General features: G+C 44.5%; 3 protein-coding genes across 5 annotated transcripts in view; all 3 read right to left on the reverse strand.

The window, feature by feature from the left end:
• LOC306915669 (protein tweety homolog 2-like) overlaps window positions 1–19405 on the reverse strand; it is a 115760-nt gene extending 96355 nt beyond the window's left edge. For 2 of the 3 annotated variants that reach the window (XM_079493167.1, XM_079493168.1), the window contains exons 1-2: window positions 19275–19405; window positions 18864–18996 (exon numbers count right to left, since the gene is read on the reverse strand). In XM_079493167.1, the coding sequence (XP_079349293.1) occupies window positions 18864–18996; window positions 19275–19285 (144 nt within the window). In that variant the 5' untranslated portion in view covers window positions 19286–19405. Of the gene's footprint in view, window positions 1–18863; window positions 18997–19256 lie in introns of all 3 variants that reach the window. The other variant, XM_079493169.1, reaches the window with a different exon arrangement.
• Window positions 9309–9884, reverse strand: LOC306915844 (programmed cell death protein 6-like; the record flags this gene model as incomplete). Its single annotated transcript, XM_079493483.1, has 1 exon — window positions 9309–9884. One exon carries the CDS (start codon window positions 9882–9884, stop codon window positions 9309–9311), a length of 576 nt encoding a protein of 191 aa, XP_079349609.1.
• On the reverse strand, window positions 11507–11920 carry LOC306915852 (small ribosomal subunit protein eS12-like; the record flags this gene model as incomplete). Its single annotated transcript, XM_079493488.1, has 1 exon — window positions 11507–11920. One exon carries the CDS (start codon window positions 11918–11920, stop codon window positions 11507–11509), a length of 414 nt encoding a protein of 137 aa, XP_079349614.1.
• Window positions 19406–20373: the final 968 nt, after the last annotated feature.

Genomic DNA, 20373 nt, shown 5'->3' on the forward strand with positions numbered 1-20373 from the left:
CACAAGTCCTCACAAATGTCTGTTTCTCAAATTTTACTATACTTGTGGGGAGATAATGGTCCTCATAAATATAGTAATACAACACACACACACACACACAAGGGGTGAGCAGTCGTCAGACAGAGATGCAGGGGGCAATCAGGCAAGACAGATTAACGATTGATTTTTCTCGAGGAAGAAGAAATAGAAAGTAAATGTGATTCCGATGTAATCACGATGGCCAGAGGCAATCACACGTACGCCGCTGAACAACTGTTCTCTCCCTGACACACATTTTACATCACAGATAATGAGCTGTAGCCATTAACCGGCTTCATTCAACCATTATTAGCCTTTTGTCTTGATTGTAACAACACTGCATTGAACACTTACATTGAAAAGTGAAGACGATTTTTCAAAATTTGTGAAAACACCACATCTATTTTCTAGCCAATAGCTATTTTCACTACTCTGCAAATAACCGCCATCAGATTGAAAATTGCCTAGCCTTAATAATCCTCTCATGACGACTAATGACGATGCATCTTTTAAAAATATTGCTGCATTATAAAATGAAGGGGACCTTAAAGCATCATGGTGACCAACTAGTCACCAACCAGGGCAGGACACGACACAGGGCTGGTTGTTTTATTCCTCTAAGTGCAGGGAATAACATTTTGAAAGTATCAAAAAATTACTATTTTACACAGGAGAGCAGATGGCTCTCCTCTGTCCGGACAGTGGCTCTTTCTCTCTCTCTGAGTGTTCATGGAGATGACTGATTTAACCTCTTGTGCCTTGATCAGGTCCATGCACAACAGGTGCGCAGCCACACCCAGCTCTGAGTCCAGCTCTAGTTTGACTCAGGCCAGGTGTGACTGCTTAAATCAGTCATCCTCCATCTCACAATCATATTTGAAAACAATGATAATCTAAGTAAGGAAACACTGTATGGCCGATGGTCTGCCTGATGGAGGGGAAAGGAACTGGTTGGAATAACGTGTTCCTTCCTCACACTACATCCAACCGGGGAAAGCCACTGTACTTGCGCCAATCATGCATTAAATGACCACAGATGACCCCTAACCCTTACAGGTCTAACTCTGAGAGTGTACTGCACAACAGTACACTGGTTCCATGTGTACACTTTCAAATGTTTTTTTTTTGTGGCTTTCGCCTTTATTTTATATTTTGTATGGAGGGACAGACAGTAGGCTGACAGGAAATGGGGAGAGAGATGGGGGATGACATGCAGTAAAGGCCGTCGGGATCGGGAGTCGAACCCGCGGCACACTGCCAGACTGGATTACCAGCCAAGGTGCCTGGACCGCTGAGCCACGGCCCAGGCCCATGTGTACACTTTCAAGAGTTGCAGGGGTTCTTTAATAAAAAAGGTTTGAGAATGACTAGTCAAAAGGGTGTTATGGACAATAAGGAGTAATGATAGCTGTGTAGTTTACCTTTCTGGGGCTGGGAATTATTTTTTCCAGTTTTGTTCGTTATTGTTTTTCCTGTTTGTTTTTTGTCTCCACCAGGCCGAAGGCATGGAGAGTATGTTTTGCACTCCGTCCGTGTGTGCGTGTGTGTGCGTGTGTGTGTGTGTCCATCCGGCAACCCGGTCGATGCCAAATCTTGCACACACTCCCTGGATGCCAACGATGAACCTCTGCCCCAAATTTTCCAGAATGGCCTGTTATAACACATTCTTTTTATATTACTCCTCCAGATTCTGTCCAACAATCCCGCAAATCGTTACACAGTATCTCTATAGTCATGTGTTCAAGACGGATCAGTCCAATATTTCATATTCCATCCTAATTGCGTGAAATCTTTCACAGACTTTCCTACTAGGCTGAGGAATATATCCCACCCTTTTCACATTGGCCAGTTATAGTGCCACCAACAAGTAGATTTTTGCAAAACACATTTTTGGAACAAAATGCCTCAAATCATCCAATTGCCATCCAAGGCGTAAGAAGAAATGGCACCCTTTTCACATTGGCCTATTATAGCGCCACCAGGAGGCCACAACCTGACCTGGCCTGGTGGAGACCTATCTAGTTGTTTTTCTGTCTTGTGAAAAAGTGATTCTGTAAAGTAATCTGATGATAATGTGTGCATTGTCAATAAACAAACAAAATCCCCCCAAACATCCCTAAAATTGGGAACGGCATCGGATGACATCGGTCGGGCTCTAGAGGGGATGTTGGGGGAAAGGAGACAGACAGAATGTTTCTGTACTGTAAGTGGGTTAATAACAGACAGGGATATATCATGGGTGTGGGGTGAGATCATCACGAGGGAATGAATCACGGTGTTATATTCAGTCTTTCTGCGCGGGGGAAGAAAGATAACCCTCCATGATTCATCACCAAGCTGCCGTCTTCCTGAGGCCTACAGACAGAGCTCCATAACGCTGCCTTTAACACGCGTTACAGCAGGGCTGTGAACCCCCGCCGTCTGTGATCACTTCAAATGGAACGCTCCACACACAACCTTACTTCTTCTTCTTCTTATCGTGTCCACAAGACAGTCAGTTACAACACTCACTGAGTTACAACCTTACTGAGAAAACACAATGTGGACAGAGGCGTGTAGGTTGGAGAATGAATAACTCTGAGTTTACACAAGTAAAAGTAGCAATGCCACAGTGGAGAAATACTCTGTTACAAGTACAAGTCCTGTATTCCAAATCATCCTCACCCTATGTTAAAATTGCCTAATGGTTGGATGGGGAGGTCACAATACAGATATTCAGCCTTGCACCAACCCACACCAAACTTGCCGTAAATACTGTTAATGTATGTTTCCTAATAATTATCTTATCTATAGGCCTATCTGAAAGGTACAGTATTATTTATAGACTTCAAATAATTGTAGTGGAGTAAAGTGCAATATTTGCCACTGAGATGTAATGGAGAACAATAACATAACTAGAGTAGTTTTGCTCTAGTACTAACTTCCCTTGCTGGAGATGAGGGGGAAAAGACAGAGACAGAGTCAGAGAGAGACGGAGAGAGAGAGACGGAGGAATAGATTGTTCGTATCCGTCCAAGCAGAAGATTGGTCCCAAGGATCCTCTGTAAGCAAGTCCAACCAACCGGAAACATTGAGCGTGTTAAGAGTGTGTCCGTTTGTCTCTCTCTCTCAGTGTGTGTGTGTGTGTGTGTGTGTGTGTGTCTCCCATCCCATAATTGAATGCCTGTGCCCTTTTCATTTGTCCCCTATCATTTCTCCACAATGACACGACGGCAGCCAGTGTGGCTGCTCTCTGAAGTGGTCTTGATAGAAACCGTCTCACTGGGACAATGACAGCTCAGCTTTGAGGAGAACTGGTGGGGCGGGACACGTTTTATGCTGATGCTGTCGGTTGGATACCTTATTGTTATTTCAGTCAGATTCTCATTTGGGCGGGGAACCCCTTTTGGTGTTAGCATTATGTTATGCTTTAGCTATTGAAAAATAGCATATCTACAAGCTCATAGCGCGCCACCGAGTGGCGCGCTACGAGCTTGTAGGTCTGCTATTTTTGAAAAACCGAAGAACGACTGACATAGAAACATAGCTTTTTCAGAAAACTGTCAGGATGTAGAAGACATTTTTAGAATCTGATCTCAGGTCAAAATGGGATAACTCACGAACAGCTAGAGAACATTTTATCATGAAATGTAAATACAAATGTGATTATCATATTTGATCTTCAGGCTCTATTGTGAAAAAATTTAAATACAAATATGAATATCACATGTGATCTTCAGTCTCCAATCTCCATTATAAAATGTAAATAGAAATGTGAACATATCATATCAAATATCATATTTGATCTGCAGGTTCTGCTACATAATGCATGTTAGAAGACAACCATTTAAGAGCAAGGAGATATATATACTGTACATCTAGAACAACCCCCCAGGGGGAATCAGTGCCCTTAGAGAGAGCAGAGGCTAGTGGTGGTGCTGGGGTGGTGGTGGGAGCAAACAAAGCGCATGCAACCTTCCGTGACACTGACAGCCAGAGGAAGTACGTGTACGTCAGACAATGCATCTCCCACATAGTGCTGGGCATGCATGTAAACCTCTCAAGTGGTTCTGCTTGAATTAGCCCACTGGCTATGCATCATAAACAAACACAACAAGTTCCCAGGACTTGTGTTATTATTTAACCCATTTTGACCTGAGATCAGATTCTAAAAATGTCTTCTACATCCTGACAGTTGTCTGAAAAAGCTATGTTTCTATGTCAGTCGTTCTTCGATTTAAAAAAAAATAGCAGACCTACAAGATCGTAGCGCGCCACTCGGTGGCGCGCTATGAGCTTGTAGACCTGCTATTTTTCAATAGCTAAAGAATAACATAATGCCATTTGTCCGGCTACACTCTACTACACCAAATCTCTGCCAAAAACAGCAGATCTGTGAGCTTGTAGATCTGCTATGGCTAATGTCCCCCCCCCTGATTATGGATGGTGGGATGCATTTTCATAATGGTGACAGCTCTACTGGTGTGTACAACAATGTTAACACGTTCATTCATACAGGCATCATGTGAGGTCTGCTGAGCATGACACGTGTGTGCGTGCGTGTGTGTGTGTGTGTGTGTGCGCGCACTCATGTGTGCGTGTATTCTCGGCTGCCCCTTGGGGTCCCAGATGGTCTGCCAGTTGTCATCATGAAAGGCTCTGTTCTCTCACCAACAGCATTACAAGTGTTGTTTGAGATGTTAAGATAAACTCCTTCCAGGCCATAATACATCCACAACAATAATATACAGTACTACTCATGTTTATAATCATCAACAAGCTGATAATAATAACACCCATTTAACAACAGGAGCAACAACTATTCATACACTTGCTTAAGAGTAATGGGTGAAAAATAACGTATTCATGGGTTGCTATTGGGTAATGTTTGTATGAATTATTAATGTTTTCCTCAACATCTATCTGTCAAGGTAACGCCAATGGAGACCGCTGCCAGGAAGATGCAAAGACCTCATTATAATTGCTAATTTTAGAATTAGAAATGCGGCACTGATTTCAATTAGCAGCATCGCACCTGTCTCCTCAGTTGCAGTGGAATGTGTCAACACACAGGTTGGCGGCTGTACGCTCATTTAAAATCACACCCGTGTGAACTGAGTGGTGCAACTCCCCTCTCCCCTCCCTCCTCTCTCTCTCTCTCTCTCTCTCTCTCATTAGCAGGCAACAGTGCAGCACTATCTCTCTCTCTCTGTTTCTGGCACAACAGCGCCACTTTTGCCCCTACTGGTACTCATGGTCACACACATAGGTTAACACAGGTTAACACACAGTCACATAGGTTAACACGGACATTGCCGTTCCTTGGTGTGGTTGCACCACTCAAAAATAAACAGATTGCACAGGAAAAACTTATAACAATAAAAACGCTCCCCCAGGTTGGCAGAGGCCAGTATTACATTACATAATTGACACTGGGTGAAAAAACGGGTTACAAAATTGTGGGATAAGAATTTAGAATAATAATTGAATGAAAATGTGATTAATTTTGCTATTATTAGTATTATTATTATAAGCCCTCTGTTTACATGATAAAACAATACATCCATCGACCAATGCAGCACGTGCACACACACACACACACACACACACACACACACACACACACACACACACACACACACACACACACACACACACACACACACACACACACACACACACACACACACACACACACACACACACACACACACACACACACACACACACACACACACACACACACAATGTAAGACCCTGCCTCTCTAACATTCTCTGCACGTCCCTGTATATCACAGTCTACATGCTGGAGGCATGCACGCACGCGCACACGCACACACACATACACACACACACACACACACACAGTAAATTAACACAAAAGTAGTAGCAGATCCACAAGCTCAACACGTGTCTCGAAGCGTGGCACAGAGCAACACTTTTTGAGCTCGTTGATCTGCTACTATTGAATTTGAATCCTGGAAAGTAACAGTTTGGGACATGTGAGGTTTCCACCCGACAGAGACGACTTGTTTTCACCAGTCTGGTCCCATCATGCAGCGCTGAGATACCAGCTTCACTGGAATGCATCAAACGCAGGCACTTTGTATGTTACGGGAGGTCAATGAACTCCTGTCCACTAACACACAGTATGCTAACACACACACAGTAAACACACACACACACACACACCACCAGACAGACACAAACACGCGGGATGGCTCACAAAGCAGGAAGCGGACACATCAGATGGGACGCGACCTTCTGACCTGCACGCGCACATGCACACACACACACGTCTACACAGGAACACATGTATGTTATGTAAAATGCAACTGCATTGCATATAACCACGATTTCTAGTTGGATGTGGAATGGTTTAGTACCAGAGGTGCCCACACCTTTTTGACTTGAGAGCTACTTTCAAAATGACCAGCTCAACAAGATCTACAGACCAAAAATATATATATATATTATCCCATTGCTGAAAATAGTTTAAATATTTACCGGAGGGGGCTTTGGAATCGCAGCGATGGCATTACATAAGACAAACGAACTTGGAAGGGTTTTCTTGTATATAACTTACAATTATATAATGCTACAGACGCTTGTGTGCAACACTCTTGAAAACAAAGTATTGCTTTGTGGGTTTGAGCTGACAGGCCATCTTTCAATCAAGTAAACGTAATTCAAGTGGCAGATGCCAAAAATAGTTTTTTTTTATATTTAAATAATATATTTTTAGGGGAATGTGGACTGTGGAATGTAGACGATGTATACAATAGATCTGCTGTTTCACAGCCGAGTACAGGGTTTTGAGTACTGTGATGTCCTGTACAAGGTTCAATTCTCCTTCTCCACTTACACAATGGAAACGCTTTAATCTGCACGCACGCACGCACGCACGCACGCACGCACGCACGCACGCACGCACGCACGCACGCACGCACGCACGCACGCACGCACGCACGCACACACACACACATGAACTAGGCATGTACGCACGTGTGCGCACGCTCAGAAAAATGTGTAAATTTAGGCCCCCGGCCTACTTTTGAAAGAGCTCCGTTAGTTTTGTGGCTTTGCCCTCTTTCTGCCATTCCCTCTGAGCTGTGGGTCACACACGAAAATACTTTACATGGTTATGGCTTAACATGGTTATGTTAAGCCTGGACATTTTGGACATGTCATTACATGCGTTCGTGTGCTTCTCCAGAGCAAATCCCGCAAATCACTGGACCAAATCTTGTATGCGCACTGCCAGTAGAGCACAAAAATATCTCCAGTAATTACTTTATTTTTGAGGGGTGCTAGCCCCTCCTATGTCCAGCTTTGATGGCCTGTGTAAGCATAAACATTGAAGACAAAAGTATGTAAACACAAACCCCTCCTATGTCCAGCTTTGAGGGTCTGTGTAAAATAACCTTGAAGACAAAAGTGTGTAAACACAAACATTGAAGACAAAAGTGAGATTGGCCAGAATGAGATGATGTATGATGACATAATATGATAAAAGTGCCCCTCACTTCACACGGGTGTGATTTTTTTACATACTAGAGCGGTGCCCGTGGGGCCTCTACAGCAGTGCCCATTGGGCACTGGCCTACTTGGAACGATGCAAGTTGGAAATGAATGCCCCACCCAGATATTATGACTGTGTCCCTTTTATGGAGTTCTTTGTCAGGCATGCCCAAATATGGAGTATACTGTATGCAGACGTCAGAATAATGTCAGAACAGGCCAGCTCCATATATGGACACTGGGCAGGGGCCATGTACAGAGCCCGGGCAGAGGCCTTTTGTGGTGGTTCTGGGCAACCGTGGGTCCGACCGACTCAACACCGGGCACTACACTCCCTGTGGGGATGTGGAACACATCCCCACAGTTATTATCGAGTTACGTGGATTACAGGACGTACACACAGAGACTTGCTGCATTTATAGTTAGATTATGTTTTATACGTTTGAAATATTTCATTCTATAATGGATTTTTTTTCCTGAATTCTTTATCCCACGATTTTGCAACCCATTTTTTCACCCAGTATCAATTATCTAATGTAATCCTGGGCGCTACACTTCCTCTGCCAACCTGGGGGGGGCAGTGGACTGACCTCATGCTTCCTTCTATGCGTGAGGAGTCCTCACGCATTATTCTCACCTGACAGGGGAGAGTTTCCCCGGACGGATGTAGCGTGTGGAAGGAACACGTTATTCCGACCAGTTCCTTTCCCCTCCATCAGGCTGGCCAGGGAGAGGTACAGTTTACTGCATTTTTACTGCAGAGACCAGGATTACTGCATGTTTTTGTGAGGGTACCTACCCTAGGGGACACAGAAAGGCCCTTTCACCAACCCCCCCTCTATAATGGAAATTAACTAAATGCTCTTACTGGGCTGAACCCTTGCCTAAAATGACATGTCATATGAAGTCTGCGATCCACATACATTGGAGCCAAGCTGTTCTATGTAGTTCTGGGAATCATGTGATTTAATGTCAGTAAGGTTTTCCATGTTTACTTTTTTTTTTCCATATACATCTTTTGTCCCCACACGTCTCAATATTTGCCATTGACAATGAAAGGAGAAATTAGGTCAAATGTCCACCAAATATGATGTAAATCTTGTCCCCACACGTCTCATATTTGCCATTGACAATTAAAGGAGAAATTCGGTCAAATGTCCGCCAAATATGACATAGATTTGTGACAACAAAGCGCCCCTCACAAAAGAAAATGGTATGAAATGGGGGTCTGCGTTATTTAACCTCTGTGCTGCTTCAAATGAATCTGCAAACAACCACTCTTGGATAGGATATATCCTGAGCATTTAACGTGAATACTCACCAGGCTTCCTGCAGTACAATGTGGAAAGCCTGGTTTCTAATTACTGCTCAGAGCTCAGATCTGATGTATTCAGACTGCTTCGATATCCTCTCATCTAAACCGGACCACTAGCAAAGTGCAGAAGAGCGTGTACCGTGTAGCCTTTGATGGCCAGGAAAAAAAAAAAGGGGAAAAAAAAGGAAATCTAATGTCAAAATTCTAATCGAGATCCAAATGTCAAATACACCAGACCTTTGGACGTTTGGGGCCAGCCCTAGTGTGATTATGTGCCTTATCCCGATTTTACACATGCTTTTACTTACTTTTTCGTAATTCCAAATTATTCCAGATGTTTCAAACACTTTCAAGATTTTTCAAAAATACTTCTAAAATAATACAGATGCTTGGGTTATACCAGTGGTTCTCAAAGTGGGGTGCGGGGACCCTCAGGTGTCATTGAGAGGGGAGGGGGGTGTCCAGGCGTCCCAGCTTAAGTGATTGGTAAAACCATGGACAGATACTGTTCATATGAGATCTGGATCCAACCATCCTGGTCCGTGTCGACCTTCCTGAACACATCGGTCAGCCGCTGCAGCACCACACAACACTGGATGAAGTCGTCGAAGGCCACCCTCTGCTTCTTCTGCCGGTCGAACTTGGCTATCAGCGTCCCGTAGAACTGGTCGGACAGACGGTACCCGAACGCGGTCATCGCCTGCTTGAGCTCGCTCCGGTCGATGAAGCCCGAGTTGTCGCAGTCGTAGGTCCTGAAGACGTTCTGCCAGTCGCCGATGTACTTCCACACGCCGGCGAACTCGTTGAAGTTCACGGTGCCCTTGTTCTCCCGGTCGAACATGGATATGATGGAGTGCACCGTCGCCGGGTTGAACGGGGTCCAGGTGCCGTTGGACAGAGCCTGCTGGAGCTCCGTCTCCGATATCACGCCCGTCTTGTCCTTGTCGACCTGCTGGAAGACGTTCCACAGGAAGCTCTGGTCGCCTGCCTGGTTCACGGGCGCTTGGTTCATGTGCGGCTGAGAACTGTAGCTACCGCTGTGATATGCCATTGTAAATGGCTCTTCTCTTGTCAGATACGAGATGTGCCTCGACAGTTTCACTCCCACTGCAATGATGAGATCTTAAATATATATAGCGTTGTTTCTCTGTGAAACGATGAAGTCATGAAACACGTCGTTTTGCATCATGCCGGAAGATTACCTCTAACTCCGAGACACAAAGCTTCTGGAACCTAGAAGTCATACAGTTATGTCATCAGGTCTATGACGTATCTATGACATAACGATATGTTGTCCAATATGACAGACTTCATCTAACCAAATATGGATGGACAAGGTTTCAGCCAGATACAAGCAAGCCCCTCCTTTGTCCCCACACACATCTCAAGATTTGCCATTGACAGTGAAAGGGGAAATTCAGGTCAAATGTCCGCTAAATCTTGTCCCCACATTTGCCATTGACAATGAATGGAGAAATTAGGTAAAGATTCCGCTAATTATGACGTAAATTAAACATCAACACATTAAATGCAATTGACATGGAAGGGAAAACTTTCCGTCATATGTAAACGAGCAAATCAGCTAACCAATCACAGTCAACAGGCATTCTGATTGGCCATGATCATGTATGATGATAAGAGGTTTGCAAGAATAGCGCAAGAATAGCTCCGGATTAAGCTTCAAGATTAAGCCCCTCACAGATCTGAGATCTCGCAGATCTACAAGCAACACGTCACAATGCGACCCATAGTCATAGTGAGCTTAAACATATGCCATTTCTGAACATTTTTTAATGGGGTTTCAGTTTTAATTTCAACATTCATCTTTTTGGCAACACCTCTCGTAGCTCCATTGTAATTAATGTCTGTACAAAAGGTACTGCTCTAAAAGTAATGTGTCAATATGCCACTTTAAAGGGGGTTCTCTGATAAATGAGATGCCTCTTCTTCATATTTGAATCCAAACAGCTTCAATGCGTCACTCTAAATTTCATTAGTTGGATAAATAGATCCTCCTTTTTGTTATTAGCCTCCTTTTTGCGGAGACCGCAGGCATTTCGTTTACACAAGAAAAAGAAAAGCCTGGGCAAACGAGCCACATTTCCTGGTCTAGCAGTGGGAGTGCAGAGGGGCGTTGCTCCGAATTTGGTGAAGTCAGTGTTCTCTGCTGTTTTCTACCGGGGAGGGGAGGAGGGGGCGGGCGCTCAGATCGGTGAACTAAGAGGATCCACCGCCGTGATCCCAGCGGCACCCGCCCCTCTAGACCAGAAATCATGCTGGCTGGGCCAGGTTTTGTTATTGCTTTGTTGTTGTTTTTTTACTCTCACATCTTTATTTGACACCTCATGTCTTGTTTTTGTATCCGTCCTTGTTTTGCTTGATGTTTACTGAGGTGCAGCCCTCAGAGCGGCTGGCCAATGTTGAAGCCGCTAAAAGCTGGAACTGCAGAACATCCATGGAGGTGGACGGATGTTCAGTGACGTCATGACGGAAAAGTGTGTCAAGGTTTTGTGACAAAGGTACCGTGAGAGGAGCCAACCAATTATATCGAGGTAACAGAGGTACTTCCGCTGCTTCAAAAGCCACTGAGCAACTTCCATATTGAAATGAATAGCTGGGGGGGGGGGGGGGCTGCCCGCTCTCTGGTTTATGTATAACTCCATGGTCACATCTCTACTGACAGCTCACTTTCCTGGCTTTGAAGTATTCCTCAACCGCGTACATGGCTGGCGTTTCCTGGCCATAATCCTTGACCACGACGGAGCTGCAGCCAATCACCTTGCGGGCCTTGCCCTCGCGGTCGATCTTGCACTGGCCGGCCCACTCGCCCAGCGTCTTCCTCTCCACCAACTTGACCAGGTTGATGTTGTGCTCGGCACACAGCGCCTCCACCAGCTTCACGTACTTGGGGTCGTCGCAGTCGGACGCGAGGACACAGAGGTGGGCCTTTTTCTGCTCCAGAGCCTTGACCACCTCGCGGAGGCCGCGGACCAGACCGTCGCAGATGAGCGCCGTCTTCAGCACCTCGCGGAGAGCTGTGTCGATGTCCATCGCTCCACCTCCTGCAGAAACACTTTCCTCGGCCATTGTAGATTATATGAATATAAATGTCAGAAGGACCCAAATACACTGGACACTGGAAGCACAATGTATTCACTGAGATAAAACCGGCGAGTTAAAGTTACTTTCACAACACACTGGAATAGTTGTTGGACAACCTATGCAACGAGTTATATAGATACGGCTGATGTCACTAATGATGGCTGAGCATGACATCATTGTGTGACATGATCGCTATGACACATCACAGGGATGACAGACACAGATGATGCCACTCGTATAGTATTTCTCTCTGTGAAATGCTGGCATCGTGAAAACAATGACGATGGGGGTCCTCACGGAAACGCTGTGGCTCCAATGTGGATCTTCATGTGACCCGTGGCATCAGTTATCATGCCATTAGCAGTCTATGACATCGACTCCAAATTTGGGCAGGGTTTCAGCCCGATCACAGCCACTATGACATCAGTACACTTCTGTGGCTCACGCACACACGCACACACACTCTCTTGCAGAGCTCGTAAAAAATAAAATAATAAAAAGTAAATAATAATGACTAGCACAACTGGGCTCTCAAGAGATCAGATGCACTAATTAACACGGAGGGTTTCACTGTACATGGAAATAAGCAGAGAATGAAACAGCTTCTAGTTCCAACATGGAACTATTGTCTCAAGAGTGCTGAAGTGAAGCAGTGATTAGAGCCTGACTGATCGGTCTGGCCGGTGGTGAGTCATTATTGTGTGTGTGTGTGTGGAGCTGCCTGTTGGTCTGGAGCAGGCGTCATCGCCATGTTGGCTTGTGGTGGACATTTGTCAAAATTCCATGTTTGCCCCAAACATACAAAATGAGCATTACCAGAAACAGATCGGCCTGAATGATCATAACAGGTCTGTAACTCTGACTCTGGACTCCAAATATGCCATAGTGAATACTGAAATAACCTGAGGACTTGACATTCAGTAATTGGCATTATAATGGGGTGTAAAAAATAAAATAAAAGATTTGCCACGGACAAGACCAAGCCTTTGCATATTGATGACCCCTGGTCTGGGAGAGGCTGTTGCATTGTCAGGAAACTGGGCCGAGGGTCTAAACTGGGATCAGGTGATTCAGATTGAACTGACTTGACATTCCATTACTGACAACAAGTACACTGTCCAACCCAGGGGTGAGAGGCTGGGGGCTGGGCATAGCTGGGAAGCAGCCATCCCTACATACACACACACACACACGCACGCACGCACGCACGCACGCACGCACGCACGCACGCACGCTTACAGATCCACACACACACAAAGAGAGTGACAAAGGCACGCAAAGCGAAAAAAGCAAGCACAGTGAAAGGTCGAGACCCCTGGCATTCCGACATATTCTATGGGCCACACAGCCAAAGAGGAATTCCACAATCTCCACAGCACTATAACTGGCCAATTACAATCTCCCCTCTCTGACCACCCAACAAAATCCCACCTATTAAGTCTGAGAGTGGGAAGAAAACCAACATAAATCTTGTATGGGGGTGGGGGTGGGGGGGGGGTGTCCCTGGCAAAGAAAACCTAAAAACTAAATTCGGATGGGGGTCCGTGGCCAAATTGTGGATCGTTGAGATTAAAACGTTGCTCAATGCTCTCTCCACACAGCACTGGCTGGTCTTTGGCGAGAGAGAGAGAGAGAGAGAGAGAGAGAGAGAGAGAGAGAGAGAGAGAGAGAGAGAGAGAGAGAGAGAGAGAGAGAGAGAGAGAGAGAGAGAGAGAGAGAGAGAGAGACAGACAGAGACAGAGACAGAGAGAGAGACCCACATCAGCAATTCCTGTGAAACAATTTAAATTAGCCTCTGCTAAGGGTAATTTGCCTGTGATTAAAAATAATGTCATGCTAAGTGAATATCAATGGAACACAATAGCAGCTGTTAATCACCAGCAGTGAAATACTGTAGCAGGGCCATACTGAGACAAAATACAACAGAACTATGTCTTCTTTAAAGGACCACTTCTCAACCTATCTTCATATAATAGGTCCTCACTAATAATCATGATAAAATGGCACAAGTTTTTTCTACTCTGTCTGTCTGTGTCTTATAGGAGGGCTGTGGGCAGTTCAGAAACCCGTCCACTAGTGACATCATCGTTAGGCAGATGTTTTTTTACAAAAATGTTTTCAAGACTTTTCAAGAATAGAAAGCCTGCAGTTTCTATTAGCTTGGATTCCCCATCGATGTCACTGGTGGACGGGTTTCTGAACTGCCCACAGCCCTCCTATGAGACACAAACGGAGTCATTTTATCATGATTATTAGTGAGGACCTATTATATGACGATAGGTTGAAAAGTGGTGAAGTGGTCCTTTAAGCACTAGAACATCTTCTAAATCCTAACAGTTTTCTGAAAAACTGTATGTTGCTATATTCAGTGGTGCTCAAACTTTTCGTGTCAAGGTCTCCCAGACAAAATGACATGCATTTGGCCGCCGGCCCTCCATCTCGTCAAAATATGATTTTTCTAGGGACCCCCAGAATCAAAGAATCAAAAAATAGCTGAGCATAGTGCGTCATGAAAGCGATGAGCTATGAGCTTGTATATCAGCTATTTTCTGCAGAAACAGGAGGTGTCGTAGTATAGAGTCCAGGGGGGACTCTTGTACTCTAGAGACTACTTTAGTTTGTTTTTTGGTTCGTTTTTTTTTTAAAACACAGCCGTAAAAACATGGCAAGCTGCATAAGGCTGACCTTATAGTACACAGTGATGTAAGCAATACAGCTGCACATAATCTAATTAATAATGGGTGTGTGTTCGATTTAGGTGTCCAACTTTTTCCTTGCTGTTCTTTTCCTTTTCTTTGACATTGCACAACATAGGGATGCCAGCTTAAAACTTGTTAAACAGCAATTTAATCTCTATACAGTTATATGAAGCTAGGCTGTATCCTCATCAAAGTCCCATTGTAAACATCTATTCATAGATCTTTACAGAAAACATAATCCAAGGCATGCATGAGCCTTTCTCCTGTCACCACAAGCACTCCTTTAGCAAGTTCCATCAGGCACCGTGGACTAGGGCTGAGAGATATGATTTCAAAACAATATCCCAACACTTTTGCCTAGTAGATCATAACAAAAATCTATCAGAAATGTTTTCTGTGTCGATTTGTTCATATAGGCCAAGAAAAAAAAAGAAAAACCTTGAAGACCCCTGCTTTAGTGAGTTCCATCAGGCAGCGTGGACCGTGTGGAAACATCTATTCTATATAGCGTCATTAGGGGCTTGTTGTTGCCAGCATGTGTGGACTCACACACACCCCAACATACACAGCAGGGACATTACGTCGACTGGTCGTTAATTCATTAGGCAGATGGAAAGCAAATGTCAATAAAAGTCACACACAACAAACATGCATATAGTTATGACGAATGGACAACTTGGCCGATGAAGATATTTCCAGAGGCGGTTTGTCAAGTTACCACCAAAGTCCCTTATCTCCCATAGCTCAACTCTGTGACACTATTATCACTGACAACGATAAGACACAAGTATCAAGCATAAAACAGAGACACACACAGAGAGAGAGAGAGAGAAAGAGAAAGAGAGAGAGGGGAAGCATGGTGTTGTAATTATGCAAGCCACGACCTACATCTCAGTATCTGTACATAATCCTATAACTATATTTAATCACTCCTAAGCTGTGTAAGCACGCAGATATGTTAATGACACCACAATGTGCTTTTCCTCCTTTATCAAGATAATACTGACTGAATAATGCCACCGACTGTTGAAGTGCACAGTTGTCTGTCATCTGCTTGCTTGATCATCATGTTTCCAATCTATTCCCATTCCAGCTTGCTGACTTGTTACTTTCTGACTCATGTGTTCTGGTCTAGTAAAATGGCTTGTGCAAACTAAGGTAGTTCTCGATTGTGTGTTTAACCACTTAAACTTTTAATACTTGCCGTTGACTGGGGAGTCTACCGGGGACACCAGGGATCTAAACTTTCCCCCCCTTTACGCCAAACCTGATTGCCAATTATGCTGATCTACAAGCTCGGTGTCATCTTAATTCTCAGGCCTCGCTGCTTGCTTGCTTGCTTACAGAGGATCAATTGAATTGAAATGAAGCACCATTCGCAGTCATCACAGAGAGGATCACATATACTTCTAAATCACAACACGGAAAGACAAAAATGAAAGAAACATATGTGGAGAATTTGAGAGTGAAGAGTGTATGAGAGAGACAGAAAGACAGCATAAGAGACAATTAAGAGACATAGGGCAGTATTATGCATGTCTTACGTACCAGGTCTTATTACTTAACTTAAGACCTGGAGGCGTGATCAATTTGGCTATTCTGAGTGGCCAAACAGCATTGACCACGCCTCCAGGTCTTAAGTTAAGTAATAAGACCTGGTACTTAAGCCACGCATAATACTGCCCATAGAGAGAGATGGATGGATGCGTGTGGTTGTGATGGAGGGAGATTCCCAGCCAGCGTCGGTTGGCTGTGTTCAAGATGACCGTTTAGTCAGCAACAGGAAGCTCAACTCCTATGTGACTCATCATCATCAGCTCCATCAGCACTATACTGACTCTATCTTTATAACAGTCTATGCTGTAGGCTGGACACACACACACACACACACACACACACACACACACACACACACACACACACACACACACACACACACACACACACACACACACACACACACACACACACACACACACACACACACACACACACACACACACACACACACACACACACACACACACACACACACACACACACACACACACACAGTAGCCATGAAGGAACGTGCACACTGCACACACAGACATCAATGTGGGCTTGAGCCCTTGCTCTTTTTTCCCCCCCACAATCTGTTTATTGAAAAATTCGAGTTTACAAAAAGGACATGCCCTTTTACCCGTAAAAACAACTGCCATCTCCTTACCATGAATGCAGCATTTGTTATGGTGAAAGAAACCCCCCCCCCCCCCCCCCCCTTCCCATACCCGAAGGTAGCATTCAGAAGGATGTAAAGTGCCCTTTTAGGGAATTTCAGACCCTGCCTCTAACATTCTCTGCACGTCCCTGCATATCAGTCTACATGCTGGACACACACACACACACACACACACACACACACACACACACACACACACACACACACACACACACACACACACACACACACACACACACACACACACACACACACACACACACACACACACACACACACACACACACACACACACAGACAGAACTATTGTTCTCACTGGACTGCACAGTAAAAACAAAAAAAAAAGAAGACGTGGAGGTACGCTAAAGTCAATGTATTTAGTTACTGTCACCAACTGCCAGCAAGGCCCCGGAGGCACTGGGATTTAAAATGCTTAACAAGATGAAATGGCAAAGAAATTCCATATTCATAGATGTGATTGAAATTTGTTTACATCCTCATTCCCTCCCTCTGTTACTTCAAAGGCATGATAGAGAGACACCCCCCCCCACACACACACACACACACACACACACACACACACACACACACACACACACACACACACACACACACACACACACACACACACAAAGCTGCCCGTCTCCTCCTCTGGAGCGAGGGAGAGGGTGTGGGAATTGTTGTGACTCCCATGAAAAGAAATGTATTCCGATGTACAGTAGCCCCCTCTCTCTCTCCCTCTCTCTGAAAATATACGTTTACATTGCCAAAGTGGAACAAAACAATCAAAACAAAACAATGTACGTATGTAGGCCTACAATTAAATATGAATGGGAATAGATAAGAGCCTAAAAACAGAGCTGCTGCATTGCATTGAAACTTAGAGGGAAGACTATCTTACGTTGCACACACACACACACACACACACACACACACACACACACACACACACACACACACACACACACACACACACACACAGCTGTAACAACGTCATTGTTTCACAAAATGTCAACCATTATTCAATGTCATGTAAAAACAACTTTTCTGTGCGTCCTTTAAACTTAGAATACAGTCTCGACATTCAAGCAGATAAAATAGCTTCAACAAGGTGACAGTGATAAGGTTTCTAAAGAACACATTCACCCAGGCAGTTAGTATATTAGCTCCTTTCGGAACCCTACGTTAAAGTTTCTGACATTTTGCGTCGTAGGGGTCCAAAGGAGCTCAACCCGGGGGGTCCGGAGACGGGCTATTAGTATATGAGCTTTAGGCACAGCAGTAGCCTACCCTACTGTACTGCATGTGATGTGACTGCAGGCAGTAAAGGGCAGCTTCTAAATTTGTCAACAATGGAAGATAAAGAAGGGAAACCACCTCCAACGACTGGAAATGTTCCAGTATTAAAGCATTCTACCAGCCCTTGGATCAGACTAACTATCATAGATGTATTTTATCGAGTCTGACTTTAGCATTCATGTCAAAATCGATAAATTGCATCTTCTATGACAGTCTTGAACCAAGGCTAGCATTCAATAGCAGGTCCGAATGGATCCTTATAAGTCGAGAAATAGAACCAAATGGTAGAGTTGGATGGTAAGAGTTAAATTAACGGATTTCCAGTGCATGATGATTAATTGAATACCTATACCCAGGACCACAATGTAGTGCTATCATTTTAGGCTGCATAATTGTAAAATCGTAACACACTGCACTATTTTCAACCTGTTAAAGTACGTGTACATTTTAAAAACAGCAATCAATATTGTAGCTAAATAAAGGTCAATCTGATTTTTCAGATCAGAGTCGTAACTCTCTCCCGAGTTACAGACCCATAAGGGTCCAATGGTCCATTTGATTCCTTAACCTTAATTGTCCATCATTTAGCTGCCTGAGGACCGCCTGGAAATTCCTCTAGAACCCCTTGGAGGTCCCCCGACCACACTTTGAGAACCGCTGCTGACTGTGAACCATGAGAACAGCAGCTATAGTTGAGTTGTTTACTAACCTGCTGGTAGTTGTGATCCTCGGGCTCAAACGCGTTGTCAGTGGGCTGGAACCTCAGGTTGATGTGAGGGAAATTGTGAAGCCAATACGTCCACCAAGGAGCGATATAATCCACCCGGGCAGAAGACATGATTCTAGAAAGAAAAGTTGAGGCTATGGGTTAAATTAGCCTCTTTTTCTTTACACCCAACCCAAGCAGCGGACACCGTCCGCTCCAGAAAAGATCTCCTCAATCCAGTCTCATATCAGACAAAAGGCTGTGGAGATTGAAGAAGCGCTGTCACACTAAATCTGCTGCGCCTGCCTGCCACAACATGAGACAAAAGACGCACAACACACAAGTCACACACTACACAGAGGCGACAAACATGGGATAATCTCCAGATTTCTTTACATGTGGGTTATTCCTCACAGCGCGCTCATGTCTCCTCTTCCCAGTCCCTCCTTTGTGCGTTTTTAAGTCCCAACAGTCCCGCAGAAGAGCCGTCCAAAATCCGTCCCACGCCGTCTGACACACACGCTCCGATCATCCCACTGACAGAGTGGTCTGGAGAAGCCGAACTGGGGTCGTGGACGCGCAATTACGGCTGGCCACGCGCGGGCACGGCGCTCACTTTAATGAGCGTCAACTTCTCAAGTCACGAATATAATATGAGCACACACGCAGCACAGGACACTACTGGACATGTCGTGGTTTATTACTGAAGCAGCGTGACCTCTTCTTACTGAAGCCCCGTTAGCCCGATTAAATTATAATTTCTTGATATGGATCTGACAAGTCACTGTACTGCCATCTGGTGGTGAACGTTGGAAAAGAAAAAGGCTTGTTGGAAGCCTGGTAGCCACTAGTCAGGTTAGATTTTTTAGTCTATGGTTAGAAGCATGGACTGGAGGCACATTTGAGAAATTAGCTCCCAAGTAACCTTACTCCGGTCGCCTACTTTAACGCATGTTCGCCAACCTTAATCCGGTCGTTTTCCGCATGTCGGTCCAATGGTATGTCGGAAATGCGTACGCACAGTCGCACACCGTAGCTGTGTCCATCCAATGGACAGCAAGCGTAATGAAATCATTCGTGTTGGTCAGCTTCATTGGTGAAAAATGTAATCACAAATTCTCGCAAACATTTCTCATTTCAAGGACCCCCAGTTTAGTTGCATTAGTACATGATATAGCTTGCTTAGGTCGGGCCTATATGCCAGACGGTAGGACCCATATTAAAGTCAGTCGACAGTTAAAAACAATAGCTAGGGAACTTCTTTAGGACCCCTGGGTGCCCCCAAACACCACTTTGCGAACCACTCTGTAGATAAATGTCCATTGGTCAACGCATGAAAAATCTGTTGTTCAACATGAAGTAAACTGCATGCTTCATCATGATACACCTTCAAAATGACTATGAAATTATTAAATGGTGCAGATGATTAATGTCAGAGATCAAGATAATGATATACATGTGTTAAAATTACCCAAACAAATCTGGCTAATGAATATAATGTGCAAACATGCTT

Source organism: Electrona antarctica (genome assembly GCF_951216825.1).
Source record: "Electrona antarctica genome assembly, chromosome: 22".
In the NCBI taxonomy this organism is placed as follows: Eukaryota; Metazoa; Chordata; class Actinopteri; order Myctophiformes; family Myctophidae; genus Electrona; species Electrona antarctica.